We start from the raw sequence: 16,425 nt of genomic DNA on the forward strand, positions 1-16,425 counted from the left end.
ATCTCCTGGCCATCCACTGCCCCCTGTGTTTTTCTTGGGAGCAGCTTCAATCCCAGCTCCAGAAGTAGAGCCAAGTTACGAGAGAAGGCAACCCTGAGGAGGTAGAGCAGAAAGACAGAGAAAATGCAAGCTTTTGGTGACGTAAAGTGCTGGATCAACCCTTACCTGAAGCCAATACTCTGGATATTCCATTTCCATAAATCATTAAGTTCCTTTTGCTATGATAATTTTAGTATGATTTTCTATTGCCTGCAACCCCCAGCAGTTAAGTCAAACCAAATGAATAAATTTAAAATTCCTCTGCCATGGAGTTAGTTCTGACTCATAACAACCTTATATGGGGGTTTCCAAGACTGTAAATCTTGAGGGGAGCAGAAAGTCTCATATTTTTCCCTTGGAGTAGCTGGTGGGTTTGAAATGCCAACCTTATGGTTCACAGTCCAGTGCATATCCTACAGCACCACCAGGGCTCCTTAATGAATGAACAGTGTCCTCTAAAGTTCTTTTAACCTAGCTAATAGTTGCTGGTATGATGCTGTAGGATCAGCACTGGACTGAGAGCCATAAGGTCAGCAGTTCAAACTCACCAGGTGCTCCTTGGAAACCCTATATAGGGTCGCTATGAGTCGGAACCAACTCGACAGCATTTAATAACAACAACAACTACAGTTGCATTGAATTCTACTGCCTTCCTGTACCTAGAAGAAAGGGAATCCTCTTCTCCTGAAACTGGTTCCATACTCTCTCGTGTCTTTGGTCTTTCCCTATCTTTCCTCCGCACTCCCTCCCATATTTTCAGTTCCTCCCTGCCCATGAAAAAACCTCTCACCACCTCCTGAAGCTGTAGCTCCACTTCTTCCTGCCTGTCTCCTCCTTGTCTGGAAAATGGCTTACTGCATGCCCAGGGATTCTTGGTGAAGACTCCTGAATGACCTTCCCCAAGCAGCTTTGCCCCTGGTCCCTGCAGCATGTTCTGTGTGAGATGTGGTAATTTGGCACCATGGTTTGAGAATCAGGCTCTCAGGACTGGCCACCAAGTTCCTCAGGCCCTTGGGCAGCTGGACACTGAGGACCAATTCTAACCTGTGTTCTCATGTTTTTGAGGTTCAGGAGATGAACCCTGTACCAATCACAATGATGCTACCAATGAGGTCAGAGTGAAGCAGGCCTCAGTCTGGGTCCTAGAGTACAATGAAGAGCAAAGGGTGGCTGCAAGGATCACTCTGAGGCCTTGGGACTGGGCCAGGGGAGCAGGCCCACAGGGGGAAACAAGAGAAGCCCTCCTGAGGAACAGGCAGCCACCCAGCAGACCAGGCCAGGCGCTGTGCTCCATGAGTTCCAGCCCCTTGGGCAAGAGGGGCAGAGGCCTCTGTTTTGGAAACACGGTGTGTTCATGTTCTTGGCTTTTTCTGGATGTTCCTGCTAGTCCCATAGACTTAGCCTGATTTCCTGCAGAAAACATCAGGTCAATGGCTAGTGCAACAGACTGCAAGGATAAGTGTCTTTGTCCAGATCAGATCTTTAAAGCAGGGTGAGGGAGCAAAAATAGGACCCCAAGGGCTCCCAAGAGAGTTGGAGGAGAGGGCAAGGGCAAAGTCAGAAACCAGCAAGCAGCTCTGTTGGGGGAGTTTCTGGCCCTGTCTTTTCCTTGAAGCTCGTTTTCAAGCCAATGGAAACTCTCCCCTGACATGGCCAAAGAACACAGAGCAACAGGTAGCTGCCCACCCAAGCCAACAGGTAGCTGCCCACCAGCATGGGAAAGGAAGGAGAGATGCCCAAGTGAGGAGGGGTTATGGAGAAAGTGGCAAGTCTAGGAGAGAAGAGGAGATGGTGGGGAGGGGAGGGGAGAGGAGAAGAAGGAAGAAGAGGATGCAGGACAATTGCCAGGTCGTTAGGCAGGCCAGACACTAAGTCTCAAAGTTCACCCCATTCCCCAGTAAATAATCCCATGGGGCCCCCTACCCATGGCATTTGGTTGCTTCTGTCTGGAGAAGGCTGAGCCAGTGATAGCACGCACCCACCCTGCCTTCCCACACCTTTCCAGGCACCCCTCCATGCACTGTCACCACCTCCCTCATTCAGGTACTGGAGATACTCATGCACCCACACAGCTTTGTGGTTTAAAATACTGTTTTTTACTGAAATAGGAACTGATCCCAAAAATGGCTCAGCTGAAGGAGAACAAAACGATGAAAGCAGGGTGATCCCAGGGCTTGATGTTACCAACTGGGGAGCACGTGCTGCTCCACCTGTCTGTCCAACCTCTCTGTAAGGGAGGTCAAGGCCTTGGAGTGGTGGAGGAGCTCAGTTGAGCTAGGAGGAGGAGGAGGCAGGCCAGTCTGGGACCTGGAGGACGGCCACATCAGTCCCCTTCAGGGGCAGGAGTGTCCTCAGCTGAAGGGCTTCACGAGCTTCATGGCAGCGTAGTTCTGAAGGGAGAAGGGGACAGGCTTACATGGTGGCCCCACCTGGGCAGCTGGAATGACTGCCTCCATTACAAGGTTTGGAGGATCAGGCAGAGCTGCCTGAGGCAGGGAGCTGGGAGAGGAGGCTCATGGCTATTCACCCACCTGCCTGCACCTTGCTCTCCTCACCCACCACCCACACACAGCCCCCCACTCCACACTGCCTGATGCTCTGGATCATCACTCAAACCTAGCCCATCCCAAAACTCGACTCCCTGTCTCCCACCCATGGCCCAAGCTTGTTCAGTCTCCTCCCCATCAACAGGAGTTAAAGAAAGCCCCATGTTCAAACCAGCTGCCAAGACTCCTCTGAGTCCAAGGGTCTCTTCCATCAGCAGGTGGTCTGAAGCCAGGGCTACGATTCTTCCCCACCCCTCCCCATACAGGAACCAAGGGCTCAGGGGTGACCACTGTCCTGACCAGAGCAGACAGAGAGTTGGGGGTGGGGTGTCCAGGGATGAACCACACACAGAACAGCACCAGAGATGGGTTGCCCTTTATTGTGCCCTTCATTGTGCCCTTCCTGCTGCAGGACTGACAGGAATCTCCCCTCCCCACTTCTCTCCCCCCAAAAACCATGAAAACACATACAACACAACACAGGGCTCCTAATTGGGACAGTATGTTCCCCAGCGCAGTCCCCGGGAAAGCCAACTCTGGAAACAAAGCTGGCCGCTCCTTCCCCGCCAAACTGCCTCCTGCCTCCCCATGCTGGCCCTCCTCCCGCTGGCTCTGAGGGGGAAGCTGGGAGAAATCAGACAGGCTGCCCCCTCGCCCTCCTCCCAGGGGAATTTCCACAAGGGTGGGGGATGAGGCCAACCAGGGAGGGGAGCAGCCCTGTCCCTAGGCTCCTCCACCAAGTTCTGGCTTGGGAGAGCAGAATTAGGCCCTCTCACCTCTCAGCCTGAAGCCAGGTGAGGGGTCCCCTGTAAACTATGGGTCTGGGACCTGCACCTGGTGAGTCTCAGAAGCTCTGGTACGGGCCAGATGACTGAGTAACTTGGATTAAGGGAAGGATCTGCCCAGTTTATACCAATGACCAGGAAGCCAAGGTGGTCCAGAGCCTCAGTCCCAGTCTCCACCTTGACCCCTCACCAGGGATCTGACCCCCTCATGGGAGTCCTGGAGAGGGAAGACAGGGTTGGTAGTTTAGGGAATCATTTCCAGAACTTGAAGGAGAGTGATGTCACTTTTGGGGTGCAAGAGAAAAGGGGATTTGAGCAGCTCCCTCCCAAAGTACTACTCTGCACCTGCCCAAAGGGATAAGGAGAGGTCACGGGCTATAAGTTACTGAGAACTCCCCTTCCTCTCCCAGACAGGCACCAGGGCCTCCACCCCCAGTGCCAAATGCCTGGGGCAGGGGTTAGTTAGGCACAGAAAGGGCAGTGGTAGAGTCACTCTGGGCTTGCCCTGGTCTCTTCTGGGCTCTTCAGGGAAGGTGAAGGAGCACCCCCAAACACAGTTCCAGCCCCAGAAGTGCCCTCCACATGCAGATGGGTGGGACTTGCTAAGGTCACCAGGGACTCTCAGACAGAGGCTGTGCGTAGCCATCTCCTGACTCCACTGCAGTGCTGGGCCCTGTACAACAGTGTTTCCCAAACCTTAAGGGACCCAAATGCAGGTCCTTCCTCCGCAGCCCCCAAGGGAGGTTGAGGCTCCTGGGAACTCAGAACTGTAAGGTGCACCGTGTGTGCCAGCTCTCCTTTCTTTAAACCCCACTGCCTGCACCTCATAATCCAGCTTCAATGTTCTCTGGCTCCCCGACGGACTAGGGACCCCTCGGGTAACATAAGCCATACATCCTGGAACCTTGTTGTTGTGAACTACTACTGAATCGGCCTTAGCTCATGGCAACCCCATGAACAGCGGGGTGAAACCATTGTGACCCATGGGCTTTTCATCTGCTGACTGTTGGAAATGATCACCAGGGCTTTCTTCCTAGTCTGCCTTAGTTTCATAGCAACACACCAGCCTCTCTGGACAGACAGGGGTGTAGCTTCCACATGAAATGCACTGGCTGGGAACTGAACCCCGGTCTCCTGTATGAGAGGTGAGGATTTTACCACTGAGTCCTCACTGCTCACCCTGCCCCAGACACTTTGTGTGGTTGTTAGGTGCTATCAGGTGCTCGTGGGAGACTTCAGCACTAGGAATGGCAGCCAGATGGACACAGAATGCGAAGAGGGCCTAAGGACAGATCAGGAAAGGAGAGCCAGCCCTCCCTTCACTCAGCAACCAAAGATAAAGTCCTTGAGCCCGAGCCCAGGGTCAGGCCACTCCTATGGTAGCTCATGTATGCTCCAGAGTCCACACTTACACACGCACCTCCCATCATCCTGCATCTCGTCCAGTAGTTGTGGTTTTGTCATCATTTACGTAAAAAAGGATCCCCAGACTGTACAAGTTTCAGTTCTCCACACCATGGAGAACTGAAACATCTACATTGCTGTCATGGTTTCTCATCTCAGAAAGCCACAGCCAGCTTTGAGGACCAGGCATGTGGTTGCACCCATGCGGCATCCTGGCTTTAGACAGACCCTCCAGGGAATAGCCAGGTCGGAATAGCCAGGTCCTGCAAGTGCATACTCTCTCCTCCTCCACGCCTCACCCCACATGCCCACACACTGTTCCTCACTGTCAATGATGTGAGAGACTGAATCAGAGCATTTGTGATTTGAGTGTTCCTCCTCCTAAGAGGTGTGCCCTGCTGACAGCAGACATCCCCAGTGAAGATGGGAGTGCCGTCTTCCTCCTGTCTACCTCCTGGAGGATTCACAACTACCTCACACACGAGTCATCCCTCCAAGCTCACGTCTGACTGGAGGGTCCCTACACTTGGCCAGTGGCCTGGTGCTGAGCAGGACTGAGGCCCACGGTGGCAGGAGCATTGAACTGGGAGCTGCACATAGGTTTGCTGTGGTACCTAGAGCTCTTTCCATCTCTGGGTATGCCATTCACTCTACTTTCATACAGGGTTGAAATTTTCATGTTAATTTTCTTGTTGTTGTTCTTAACTATAAAGAAGATTAAAAATTAGGTGTCAGCCTGGGAACATTGATACCCCTCCAAGGTCTGAAGTTCCAGAGGCACCAGGTGGCCAGAGCCTCTTCAGGGCCCCCCCTGACAGGCTGGGAAAAGAGTCCTGGGTCCTTCCTCCATTAGGCAGGGCCATGGAGCTGGGGGCCAGGGTCTGCCACTGGTGACCTTTCATCCCAAATGTACACCAGGCCAAGTGCGAGGCTCCCAAGATGGCCTCTGCTCACCTGCCCCTTCCCACACACCCACCTGGCTGCAGGAGGCAGACACACACTGTAAGGTCTTCTAGGGAGACAGCCCCAGGTGTCCCTCTCCCCTAAAGCTTAGCAGATACAGACCTCACAGACAAAGGGGCTTCTCCTCTGCTCCACCAGCCACCCCTTGCCTTCCAGACCCAGTTCCAGAGCTTGCTTCAAGAAGGCTCCTGCTCAGCCCAGCCCAAGGACCTCACCTCTGTCAACACTTGCTATACAGTCCAGGGCCTTACTGAAAATGGGTGACCACAACAAGAACAAAATCCCAGTTTCCCTCACGAGACTAAGTGCTTCCCACAGCTAGGACTTTGTCTCCTGGACCAGACAGGGAACTCCTCTCTCATCAGACCAGGGGCCCCCCAAGAGCGGAGGCTGTTTCTCTCCATCAGACTGGGATTGGTCCAGAGCAAATCTGATGTTGGTCAGGGTCTGTACCTGTCTGAACAGCATCGGGCCATCCCTCCCCTATTAGGCATGCTCACCGGGAAGGCATAGATGAAGATCCCCAAGAAAAGCAGCAAAATGAAGAGAATGATGAAGAGGATAATGGCACCCCGGAACCGCCGCCACAGGATAAACTTCATCGTCTTGTATGGGGAGGTGAACCACAGGAAGGAGGTATCAGGACGCCTGGAAGTGAAATCCCAGAGGTCAGCGAGCACCTTCAGAGCTGGTTTCTCCAAACCATGCTCTCAACTTACAACATCAGGTCATATAGCCCGGGCCCTCCAAGGCCTGTACAGCCTCATTCCCCTGTTGGTGTTGTTAAGTGCTGCTGAGTCAGTTCCAACTCATGTTGCTGTTAGTACCGCTAAGTCTGTTGCAACTCGTAACGACCCTGTATAGAGTTTCCAAGGAGTGGCTGGTGGGTTTGAACTTGTGGTTAGCAGCCCAGTGCTTATCCTACAGTACCACACCAGGACTTCCCCCACCCCCCAATATTGCTCCTTCTCCGAGCCAACCTGTGCTAAGGGACAATTCTCATATTTACAATCAAGAACGACTTGCAGAGCACGCAGGATTTTGTGTCTCAATGGTGACCACTGGATCTCCTGGCCTTCTTGTCTCTCTAAACAGACTCCCACCTTGCCTCCTACTGCTCTACCAGCCCCACAGCACTGGAGCATTGTGACAGAGTGAGTCATCTGTCCTAAGCCCAACTTGAGTTGAGTAGATGGTAAAGGGAGACTCAGCAAGAGCATCCCTGATCCCTACAGGCATCCGCCACTCCCTGAAACTGCCTTCATGACTTCCATACCCACAGGCATGGTCTAGCTCCCTTAGAGTCCTGTGATATGAGGAATTGGTCTCCCCATTTCACAGATGGGAAAATTAAGGCTGAAAGACCATTCTAAAGCCAGACCCTCCAGAGAGTAGCCAGGTCTTCCTACAAAAAGAGAAGCATGGAATGCAGCCTGACAAGGAAAAAGACTTTGACTGGGCTCCAGAGTCCATCAGAGCAGATGTGAGAATTCCAACTTCACCACTTTCTCATGTAGAATGATGACCTTATTTCATGTTGCTGAGATTGTTTCCTCATCTGTAAAATGGGGATAAGGCTAGCAGGGAAGATTTCATAACACAATGCATACATGCACTATGAAGCCATGCTTGGCACACAATAATCAGGTACCCCAGCCAGTTGTTGTCAAGTCAACTCTGACTCACAGCAGCCCCAGAGGTAGAAGTGCTCCATAGGGTTTTCAGTGGTTGACTGTTCTAAAGTAGAATGCCAGGCCTTTCTTCTGCATCACCTCTAGGTAGACTCCAATGGCCAATCTTTTGCCAAGTGCTTAACTAGTTGCACCACCCAGGAAAACCAGAACAGGTACCCAATAGGGACTATTTCTTGAATGAACAGAGGAGCTCTGGCTCCTTAGAATGACACCATCATCTCCCCTTAACTTACTATATAGCCCTGGATGAGATCCACTCCTCTTGAGGCCTGGGATGTCCTATGGGCTTTGTGACTCCTATGTGGTACGCAGTAGGGTGGCCTACACTTCCCAGCACCGTTACTCAGGTCCCCAAGCACAGGAATCAGGGCTGGCACTAACCTTGGGTCCTCAAGCTTGGGGTTCATGTTGGGTTCATCCCGGCCTTGGCCAGCGGGCCGCTCCTCATGCTCGCTCTCAGCTACAATCTCCAAGGTCATCTCCAGCTTGCCCTGTGGGGTAGAGGGAGCCTGGTCAGGGCACAGAGACGGCTGTGGTGCCAGGCCAAGCCAGCCCTCCAATGCCACCTGTTGTTGTTGTAGTTGTTAGATGACACAGAGTCCATTGTCACCTCATAGTGACTCCATGTGACAGAGTAGACCTGTCCCAGAGGGGCTGCTAGGCTGTCATCTTTACAGAAGTAGATGGCCAGGTCTTTCTCCTGCGAAACTACTGAGTGAGTTCAAACTGCTAACCTTGTAGTTAGTAGCCAAGCACTCAAGGGCCACAAGTCCTTTGGTTCTTAAATGTGGGGTTCTTTTGATCATCAAAACATTTATGCTTCTTGTAGAAATTTTAGATACTTCTCCTTGTAGAAAACTTAGAAATGGTTAAAGAAAGGAGGCTGTGACACATATGTCCAGGCTGTGGAGACAAACACTGTTAACCTTTGTATGCATCATAGCTTTTGTCTCCTTTACAAGTATCTGCAATATCATGTTATACATAGAGTTCCACAGCTTGGTTTTTTCACTTAGGATATATTCTATTTCATCACATAATTATATATCCTTTAAAGTCTGGTTTTAAATGGCTGAAAAATATTCTATGGGATGACTGACTATAATTTATTTAGTAAAAACTACTTATTTTGGTTCATTTGGGTTGCTTCCAACTCTTTGATATTATAAATAATGCTGCCACAAACATCACAGAACCTAAATTTTTAATTTTATCTGGTTATTTCTTTAGAAGAGGTTTTAGAAGTGGGACTACAGAATCAAAGACTATAAGTAGCATTAAATTTCTTGCTACCTATTACTAAATTGTCAGGAGGGACCAGTCGCTGGAGAATGATATCATGTTTGGTAAGGTGGAGGGTCAGAGAAGAAGAGGGAGACCCCCAATGAGATGGATTGGCCAAGTGGCAGCATTGATGGACTCAACCGTGGCAACAATAGTGAGGTTGGCCCAGGATCAGGCAGTGTTTCATTCTGCTGTGCATAAGGTTGCTATGGGTCGGTACTGACTCAATGGCACCTAACAACAACAAATTACTAAACTGCTTCCCAAATAGTAAAAAATTAGCATCCTCAGTAGTAAAAATGAAAGGACCTGTCTCTCAACATTTCATCATCATTGAGTATTGTTATGTTTCAAAATGTGTTCTAACTTAGTAGATAAAAAATATTACCACATTTTAAAAATATTCCTTTACTTAATTATCTTTATTGTTGTTAAGTGCCGTAGAATTGGTTCCGACTCAAAGCGATCCTGTATAGTGGGGGTGGGAACCTTTTTCCTGCCAAAATTTGTAACATCATTCACGAGTCATACAAAATTATCAAATTAAAAATTAACCTGTTATATTTGGTCAAACATTTAATTAACTCACCCTGAATGTGATGGCTAGAACTTCAGTTGCCTTGACAGGCGTGCTGTGGGTTAATGCGCTGAACTGTAAAGTCAGTTTGAACTTCAAGGTCAGCAGTGCAAACTCACCAGATGCTCCTCAGAAACCCTATACAGGGTCACTATGGGTTGGAGCCAACTCGATGGCACTTAACAACAACAACAACATAAGATCTATGGGCTGGATGTTACCCACTCCTGCTATAGGGTTTCCAAGAAGCAGCTGGTAGATTTGAACTGACGACCATGTGGTTCACAATCTAGTCCTGATTCTACAGCACCAAACCAGGTGGTAGTGGTTGTGTACCACTACGTTTATTCCAACTCACAGCAACCCTGTATAGGGTTTCCAAGGCAATAAACCTTTATGTGAGCAGAAAGCCTCATCTTTCTCCCAAGGAGCGACCGTGCGGTTAGCAACCCAGCTCGTAATCCATTATGCTACCAGGGCTCCTATAGTACCACACCAGGAGTCCTACTTAATTTTTCGGGGGAATATTTTTCTCAGTGTTTAATGGCTGTGTGTAATTCTTTTCTGAATTACCTATTCATGTCCTTCCCTCAATTTTCTTTTGGTGTGTTAGCATTTCTTGTTTAATTGCAATACACGTTTGTATAACAAGGGTATTTTATTTCAAGGACCACTTTAATGGCTGGCTGGCTGCCTGCCATTTCTAGTAAACTGTCAGGGACCAACTTCCTTTCTAAGGCAGCTCCGCACTCAGGGAAGGGATCCTTCTTGGCTCTGCCAGTCACACTCCTGGACTGACCCCTCAGCACAGATGAGGCCTGCTGAATGGGAGTCAGGACCCCTTGCCACTGTCCCAGGACACAGCTCACTGCAAAGAGCAAGTGAGTGGAATATAAACAGGATCCACAGGACATGAGGGCATCTTTCAGTGTGAACACATGTTGCCTGGAATGGGAGCCTGCAGTGACAGGAAGGTCAGGAACTGGAAGGGAAAAGGGATGATGCCTTAAAAAACAGAGAAATGGAAGGCAGACAAGAGGGAGAAAGGATGAGCAGTAAGCATGTACAAAACTCCATGTACATACATGATCAGTATGGGAGCCACCCCCATTCTTCACTAGACTGAGGAGAGGAGACTTACCGCCAGCATCTGCTTCTCACCCGCTTCTGCCACACAGGGCCACCAGCCCTTCACTGTTTTCTGTTCAAAAAGGGACACGAACCATTCAGGGTGGAAGGTATCATCTAGCTGGCTTAAGGAGCATTTCTCAGCCGTCTTGGCTGGCTTGGGCATGTGGTTGAGATCCAGCTGCAGAGAGCCTGCAATACACAGGTGTTCTTTAGCCAGGGCTCTCTGAAGTGCAGCCAGACTGGGGTTACTTGGGAGGTAGGCAGGTTCAAGAAAAGCTCATTGTCACTTCCTTAGTTTCTATCCATGGGCTGAGGCATGAATCAGCCCTTAAGCTCTCTACAACTCCATCCATAGTCTCTCTCATTCATCTACTCGTGTATTCATATGCTTATCAACATGCCCACATATGTATTCACCCTTAACAGAACTCTTGACTTCTAACTCTCCACTGTACTATATACAAATTGACTCATACACCCATTGTCTCCCTACATCCATCATCCAATTTTTCATCGGCCCACCTAGTTACTCATGTAGCCACTATTTTATATGGATTTACCTACTCACCCATTATATCCATCCCTTTCTTCTACAGCTCCACTTATTAGATGGAATCATACCAAAGTGCTGATACTCAACCATATTTGGCCTGTGAAAACAGCAATTTCATATGACTTCATCTTGCTTAGGCACAATAATATGGCACTCACAGAGTCAGTGGAATTGTAGCCTAGGGTATTGAAGGAATCAAGTGAGAGATAAATCTTTTTTAAAAAATGTTTTCTGAGGCCAAATTAGGGAAATTCTTGAACATCATACACAACTTTTTTCTGCCCCCCTAAAGTACGGAGTGCTAAGTTACTGAGTTTTCACTGATTATATACAGCTTTTTTTAAATGAAGTTTTCTTTCTTTCAACTCAGTCCTTAATCCATCCATTCATCCACCCACCAACCTGCTTCTCCTTTGACCTAACTAGATTAATTTAGAGATATCACTCGATTTGTTGTTGTTAAGTGCCGTTGAGTCGATTCCAACCCATCGCAACCCTGTATAGGGTTTCCAAGGAGCAGCTGGTGAGCTTGAACCACTAACCTTGCAGTTCAATTGACTTTACAGTCTGATGCATTAACCCACAGCACCACACCAGGACTGCTATCACTCAATGAACACTACATGTATCTACTAATCAGGTTATTATTCCATCTATCAGTGTTTCCAACTCTATCAGCAGCATTCATCTATCTACGTGTTTACTCCTACAGCTCACCAGCCCTCATGTGCACATGAGTATGCTTGTTTCCAACTCTAAATATGGCCCCCCAGTAATTCAGAATATCAAGTCACATATATACACACATACTCATGCATACTAGTATCCCAGCTCAATCTCTATAAAAGGCTACAAGGAAAGATAACATTATTTTAGGATGGCAAGATCAATTGTTAATCATTATTAAATAAAATTTTTTAAAGAAATAAATATTTAAGCATAAAATATTTAATTAGAAAACATATTATAAAGTTTAAAATAGGGAATCTCATGGAGTTAAAAGGTATCAATGTTAACTAGTTTTCTTTTTTAAAAACAAAAGATGAGTCTGTTTAACTTGATTTTGAATATGGGTTTCTGAATTCAGTAAAAAATGCAGTGTCCTTCGCTTTCTTTTAAAAATTAATTTTCTAAAGCCTCATCCCATAAAGAAAAGATTGATGAATTTATGTCACAAAATAATTGTAAAGTTCATAAGCAAAAATGCTCCATAAAAGTTAAAAATAAATGGAAAAAAAATGGATCTAAAATATTTTCTGGTATGGCACTGTAGGATCAGCCCTGGACTACAAATCACAAGTTGGACAGTTCAAATCCACCAGATGCTCCTCGAAAACCCGACACAGGGTCACTATGAGTTGGAGCCGACTCGACAGCACTTAACAACAACAACAACAAAATATATTTTTAATATATGAAAAGCTCTGAAAACTCAACAACAAAAGATGAAACATTCCAAAGCCATAAAAAGGAAAATCTCACCAAAAATGTGTTTATGAAATATTTTTTTCATGTTCCACCTTACAAATAATGAAGAAATATATTAAAATGAGGTTTTATATTGGAAAAAAATTGAAGATAACAGCAATAACAAGAGTTTAGGGAAATGGTATTCTTACACAAACAGGGCATAGTTGGAAATACAAACAAGGAAACTTTTCCAGAAGGCAATTCAAGTGCATATTCCAAAAACCATTAAAATTTAGAAAGACTAACAAATCTACATCTTAGAATTAAGGAAAGATATGTGCAAAGGATACAAAGATATGTGCAAAGGATATAAAGGATACAAAGACATATGTGCAAAGGATACAAAGACATGTGCAAAGGATACAAAGATATGTGCAAAGGATACAAAGATATGTGCAAAGGAAAGATATGTGCAAAGGATACAAAGGATACAAAGGGGGTCACATCTAAAAACAGGAATGGCCTAAACACCCACAAGAAGGGATTCATTAAGCAAAGAGTCTACCAGTCTGATGGGACATGAGGCAGGCATTAATATGATGATGCAAACACAGACGCAGGTAGATAACTACTAACTAGAAAAAATGTTCTCGATATATTGCGTCGGTTTATTGTTTGTTTTTTTTAATCAGCAAAGAAATTAGTATGTCTAGTACTTGTATGAGCCCATTTTTCTGTATATCATATATGTATGCCTGTATATGTATATCTATAAAATACACATATAACACATATGGTGGTGGTGGTAGTGTGCCTTGGAGTAGGTTCCAACTCATAGCAACCCTGTAAGGGTTTCCAAGGTTGTAAATCTTTACGGGAACAGAATGCATCATCTTTCTCCCATGGAGTGATTGGTAGTTTTAAACTTCTGACCTTGAGGTTAGCAGCCCGATTTGTAACCACTACACTACCAGAGCTCCTTATAACATATATACATTTGTTTATATATCTGAAATTATACATACCAAAATATTAGTGGAGATTATCTCTGGGTGGTGAGGTTATAATAAAATGTGATGAAGGGGTCATTCTAATTTTTCAACATGAATTCTGTACCCCAGAATAAGAAGTAAAATAATCAAAGTCAGATTTGGTGTCATTCTTTTGACACCCAGAATCTTCCGACATGAAGTTTCATGAAGTTCTTGAGCAAATCCAGTCCCATGTGCAGGTGATCAGTCAGATGTGACAAAGGGGTGGAGAGAGACAGGGAGAATTCCACAGAACTTAGCAAAGACCACCTCACCATTTGCAATCAAGGGTCACCTAAGGAAAGCTTCAGTGATTTGTCCAAAGCCATCCTGCTCCCAAGAGTTCGAGCGGAGCTAGAGCCCAGGACTCCAGTCTTTCCGGGGTGCCTTTTCATGGGTTCACGTCCATTGTTGTGACAGGGTTACTTCTAACTCTAGACTCTCCTGCTCCCACCTGCTAGACTCCCACCTACTGGCCCAGCGTGGCCTTTCTCCTCATCCCCCTGTCCTACCCTCTACAAGGGCCTCCCTGCTCTCAGCTCAGGTTTTCAACATGGCTACTTATGCAAGAATCCTGCCTGGGGGCTGGGGATGAAGGAAGAGCTGCTTGTTCACACCCTCAGTCACTCGGGCACAAGGATGAAGAGTGACTTGATCCCCTTATTAGTCCTGTTCAGTCTGTGAGAAAGAAAGATGTGGTGGGGGTGACCCAAGCTGTGGGCAGGAGTTGAGGCAGCCAGAGCACGACTTCCCTATCTGAGTCCTGCCATCGCCCAGCACCAATGCCACCTCTGCTGCCTGACCCACCCTGGGTGGCCACAGTGATCACACTGAGTCTCCTATCTCAGTGTGATCAAAATGCAGGGGTCAGTGATTCTGAGATCCCTGAAGGCAGAAAATCAGACTGCCTCTTCTGCCCAAGCTTCCAGAAAGATTCAAGAATAGCATACACACAGTGGAGATTCTGGAAACAGTCCCTCCTGTGCAGAATAGGCCTGAGGAAACAGTGCTCACCCAGGAAGTCATCGAAGGAAAACTTGTCATTGTCCCAGATCTGGAATACCACTCGAGCTGGGATTTTGCTCTCGGTCTTATCCAGCCTCCAGAAAGCATCCTAGTCAAGAGGAGAGATACAGAAGGAAGCAAGAATTCAAGATTAGAGAAACACAATGGTCCCTTCCAGCCTAGAAGGCTACCTGCAGGAGGCAGTAGGGTAGGATGTTCCTTGGGGCCTTGCCAGAGCCAGGGTCCTGGCAGGAAGGCTCCGGAGGGCAATGGTCAAGGTCCCAAAAGGGTACCACTTCCATGAGTTGGAGTTATCATTCCCATTTAATAAATGATGGGGAATAGGCTTGGCAAAGTTAAATGACTTTGTGCCAAATCAGATAGCTCATAGTAATAATATTGCTATCACACTGCTCATGTGTTCACCCTTTGCCAGTACAAATTCATTTATCCTCACAACAACTTCGGAGGGGGATATTATCTCTACAATTAAGGAAACCTATGCAAGCAACTGGCCCCAGGCCTCACAGATAGGAAATGGCAGCCAAGATTCATACCCTGGTCTCTGCTCTCAATCCTTAAACCCTGCTCTGCTCACATGATCTTGGAGTCACAGTGGGTTATCTAACAACCTGCGAGTCCCTCACCTTATCCTGGCATTATGAGAAAGATCCTTCTGAACACACTGCTGCAAGATACTAGCACGGGGGTCCATCACCTCTAAGAGCTTGCCCAGGGGCATCAAATGCCCACAGTGCTGGCTGCTTGATAATCCTCTACCTAATGGAGAGGAACTCTGGTAGTCTAGTGGTTGCAAATCAGGCTGCTAACTTCAAGGTCAGCAGTTCAAAACTACCAGCTGTTCTGTGGGAAAAAGATGAAGCTTTCTGCCCCCGTAAAGATTTATAGCCTTGAAAACCCTATACAGGGTCACTATGAGTGGGAACTGGCTCTAAGGCACACTACCACCACCATGACCTAATGGAGAGGAGAGACCCTCCTGCTGCACCCACTTCCTTGTGCAGAACCCATGCAACCTCCCTTAGAGACCAGCCTCAGTCCTCCCTGGGAAATGCTATCTTGGGTCTTTCCATGAAGATCTCATGGAGCAGCTGAAGGGATATGTGACTCAATGCAGAGACCTGGGTTTGCCACTAGCTCCATCCACATGCCACCCCAGGACCATCACTGGGACATTCCCACAAGGTCAGAACTGTGGTCTAGGCCTAAGTCCCTGGAGGACAGGTTCCATGGGGAGTCGGGGAGCACGGTGGAACCAGGTTGACCTAGTGATGGAAATCCTGCAGACACAGCTTTGCTGCTTAGTCAGAGCCACCAAAGCTACAGCCTCAAGAGTCGTGTCACCCAAATTCCACCTAAGACCATGACTATGGTCCCATGAGGGATGGTCACCTTGCAAAGCACGCAGCTGCAGACTGGACAGCTTCCTGGGTGTGTGAAGGGGCTCAGATCTCCAGGCTGGCCCCTTGCTCTCAGCCCATTAGGGCCTCCCCCTTTTCCGGGCCGGCTGGGCCCCAGCCTTCCTGCAGGTGCCTCCCTCCTCTGGCGGGGCTTTTATGGCCAGCTCCGCAGGCCGCCTGCACAGGCCGCCAGCATCTCCACTCCTCCTGGCCGCCCAGTTTATGGGCTCGGTAATGAGCCAGAGGTTCAAACGGCCCCTGGTGGGAGCAGCTGGGCTGGGGCTCCAGCCTGGGGAATGAGCCCCCCCAGGTCCCAGCCGCTCATTACGCTCCCAGCCTGGGCCCTTTTACTAGCTGTTTATTGGCAGGGTGGGTGCCTGACGTGCAGGCAGGGCCTGGTGGGTGTGCTGGGCTCCAGGTGGGGAGCCAGCCGGGCAACCAGCGGTGGTTCAAAGCCGCCGGATGAAAGGAGACCTTGTGCTTTATGATAGTCTCGTCTAGTTAATAGGGTCCCTGGGGAGAGCCAGCCTGCCAGAGGCCCCGAGCCCCCGGCAGAGGGCTGCCTAGGATGGGGAGCCCAGA

The 16,425-nt window shown here is 48.1% G+C and overlaps 1 protein-coding gene across 14 annotated transcripts in view; it reads right to left on the reverse strand.

Annotated features, from left to right (window-relative positions):
• Window positions 1-2,390: 2,390 nt before the first annotated feature.
• The window catches only part of DYSF (dysferlin), a 328,923-nt gene continuing 314,888 nt past the window's right edge, over window positions 2,391-16,425 (reverse strand). For all 14 annotated transcript variants that reach the window (XM_006862906.1, XM_006862903.1, XM_006862904.1 and 11 more), the window contains 5 exons: window positions 14,432-14,531; window positions 10,434-10,612; window positions 7,813-7,922; window positions 6,238-6,385; window positions 2,391-2,429 (listed from right to left, as the gene is read on the reverse strand). In XM_006862906.1, the coding sequence (XP_006862968.1) occupies window positions 2,391-2,429; window positions 6,238-6,385; window positions 7,813-7,922; window positions 10,434-10,612; window positions 14,432-14,531 (576 nt within the window). The remainder of the gene's footprint in view (window positions 2,430-6,237; window positions 6,386-7,812; window positions 7,923-10,433; window positions 10,613-14,431; window positions 14,532-16,425) is intronic.

Source organism: Chrysochloris asiatica, unplaced genomic scaffold, assembly GCF_000296735.1.
Source record: "Chrysochloris asiatica unplaced genomic scaffold, ChrAsi1.0 scaffold00052, whole genome shotgun sequence".
In the NCBI taxonomy this organism is placed as follows: Eukaryota; Metazoa; Chordata; class Mammalia; order Afrosoricida; family Chrysochloridae; genus Chrysochloris; species Chrysochloris asiatica.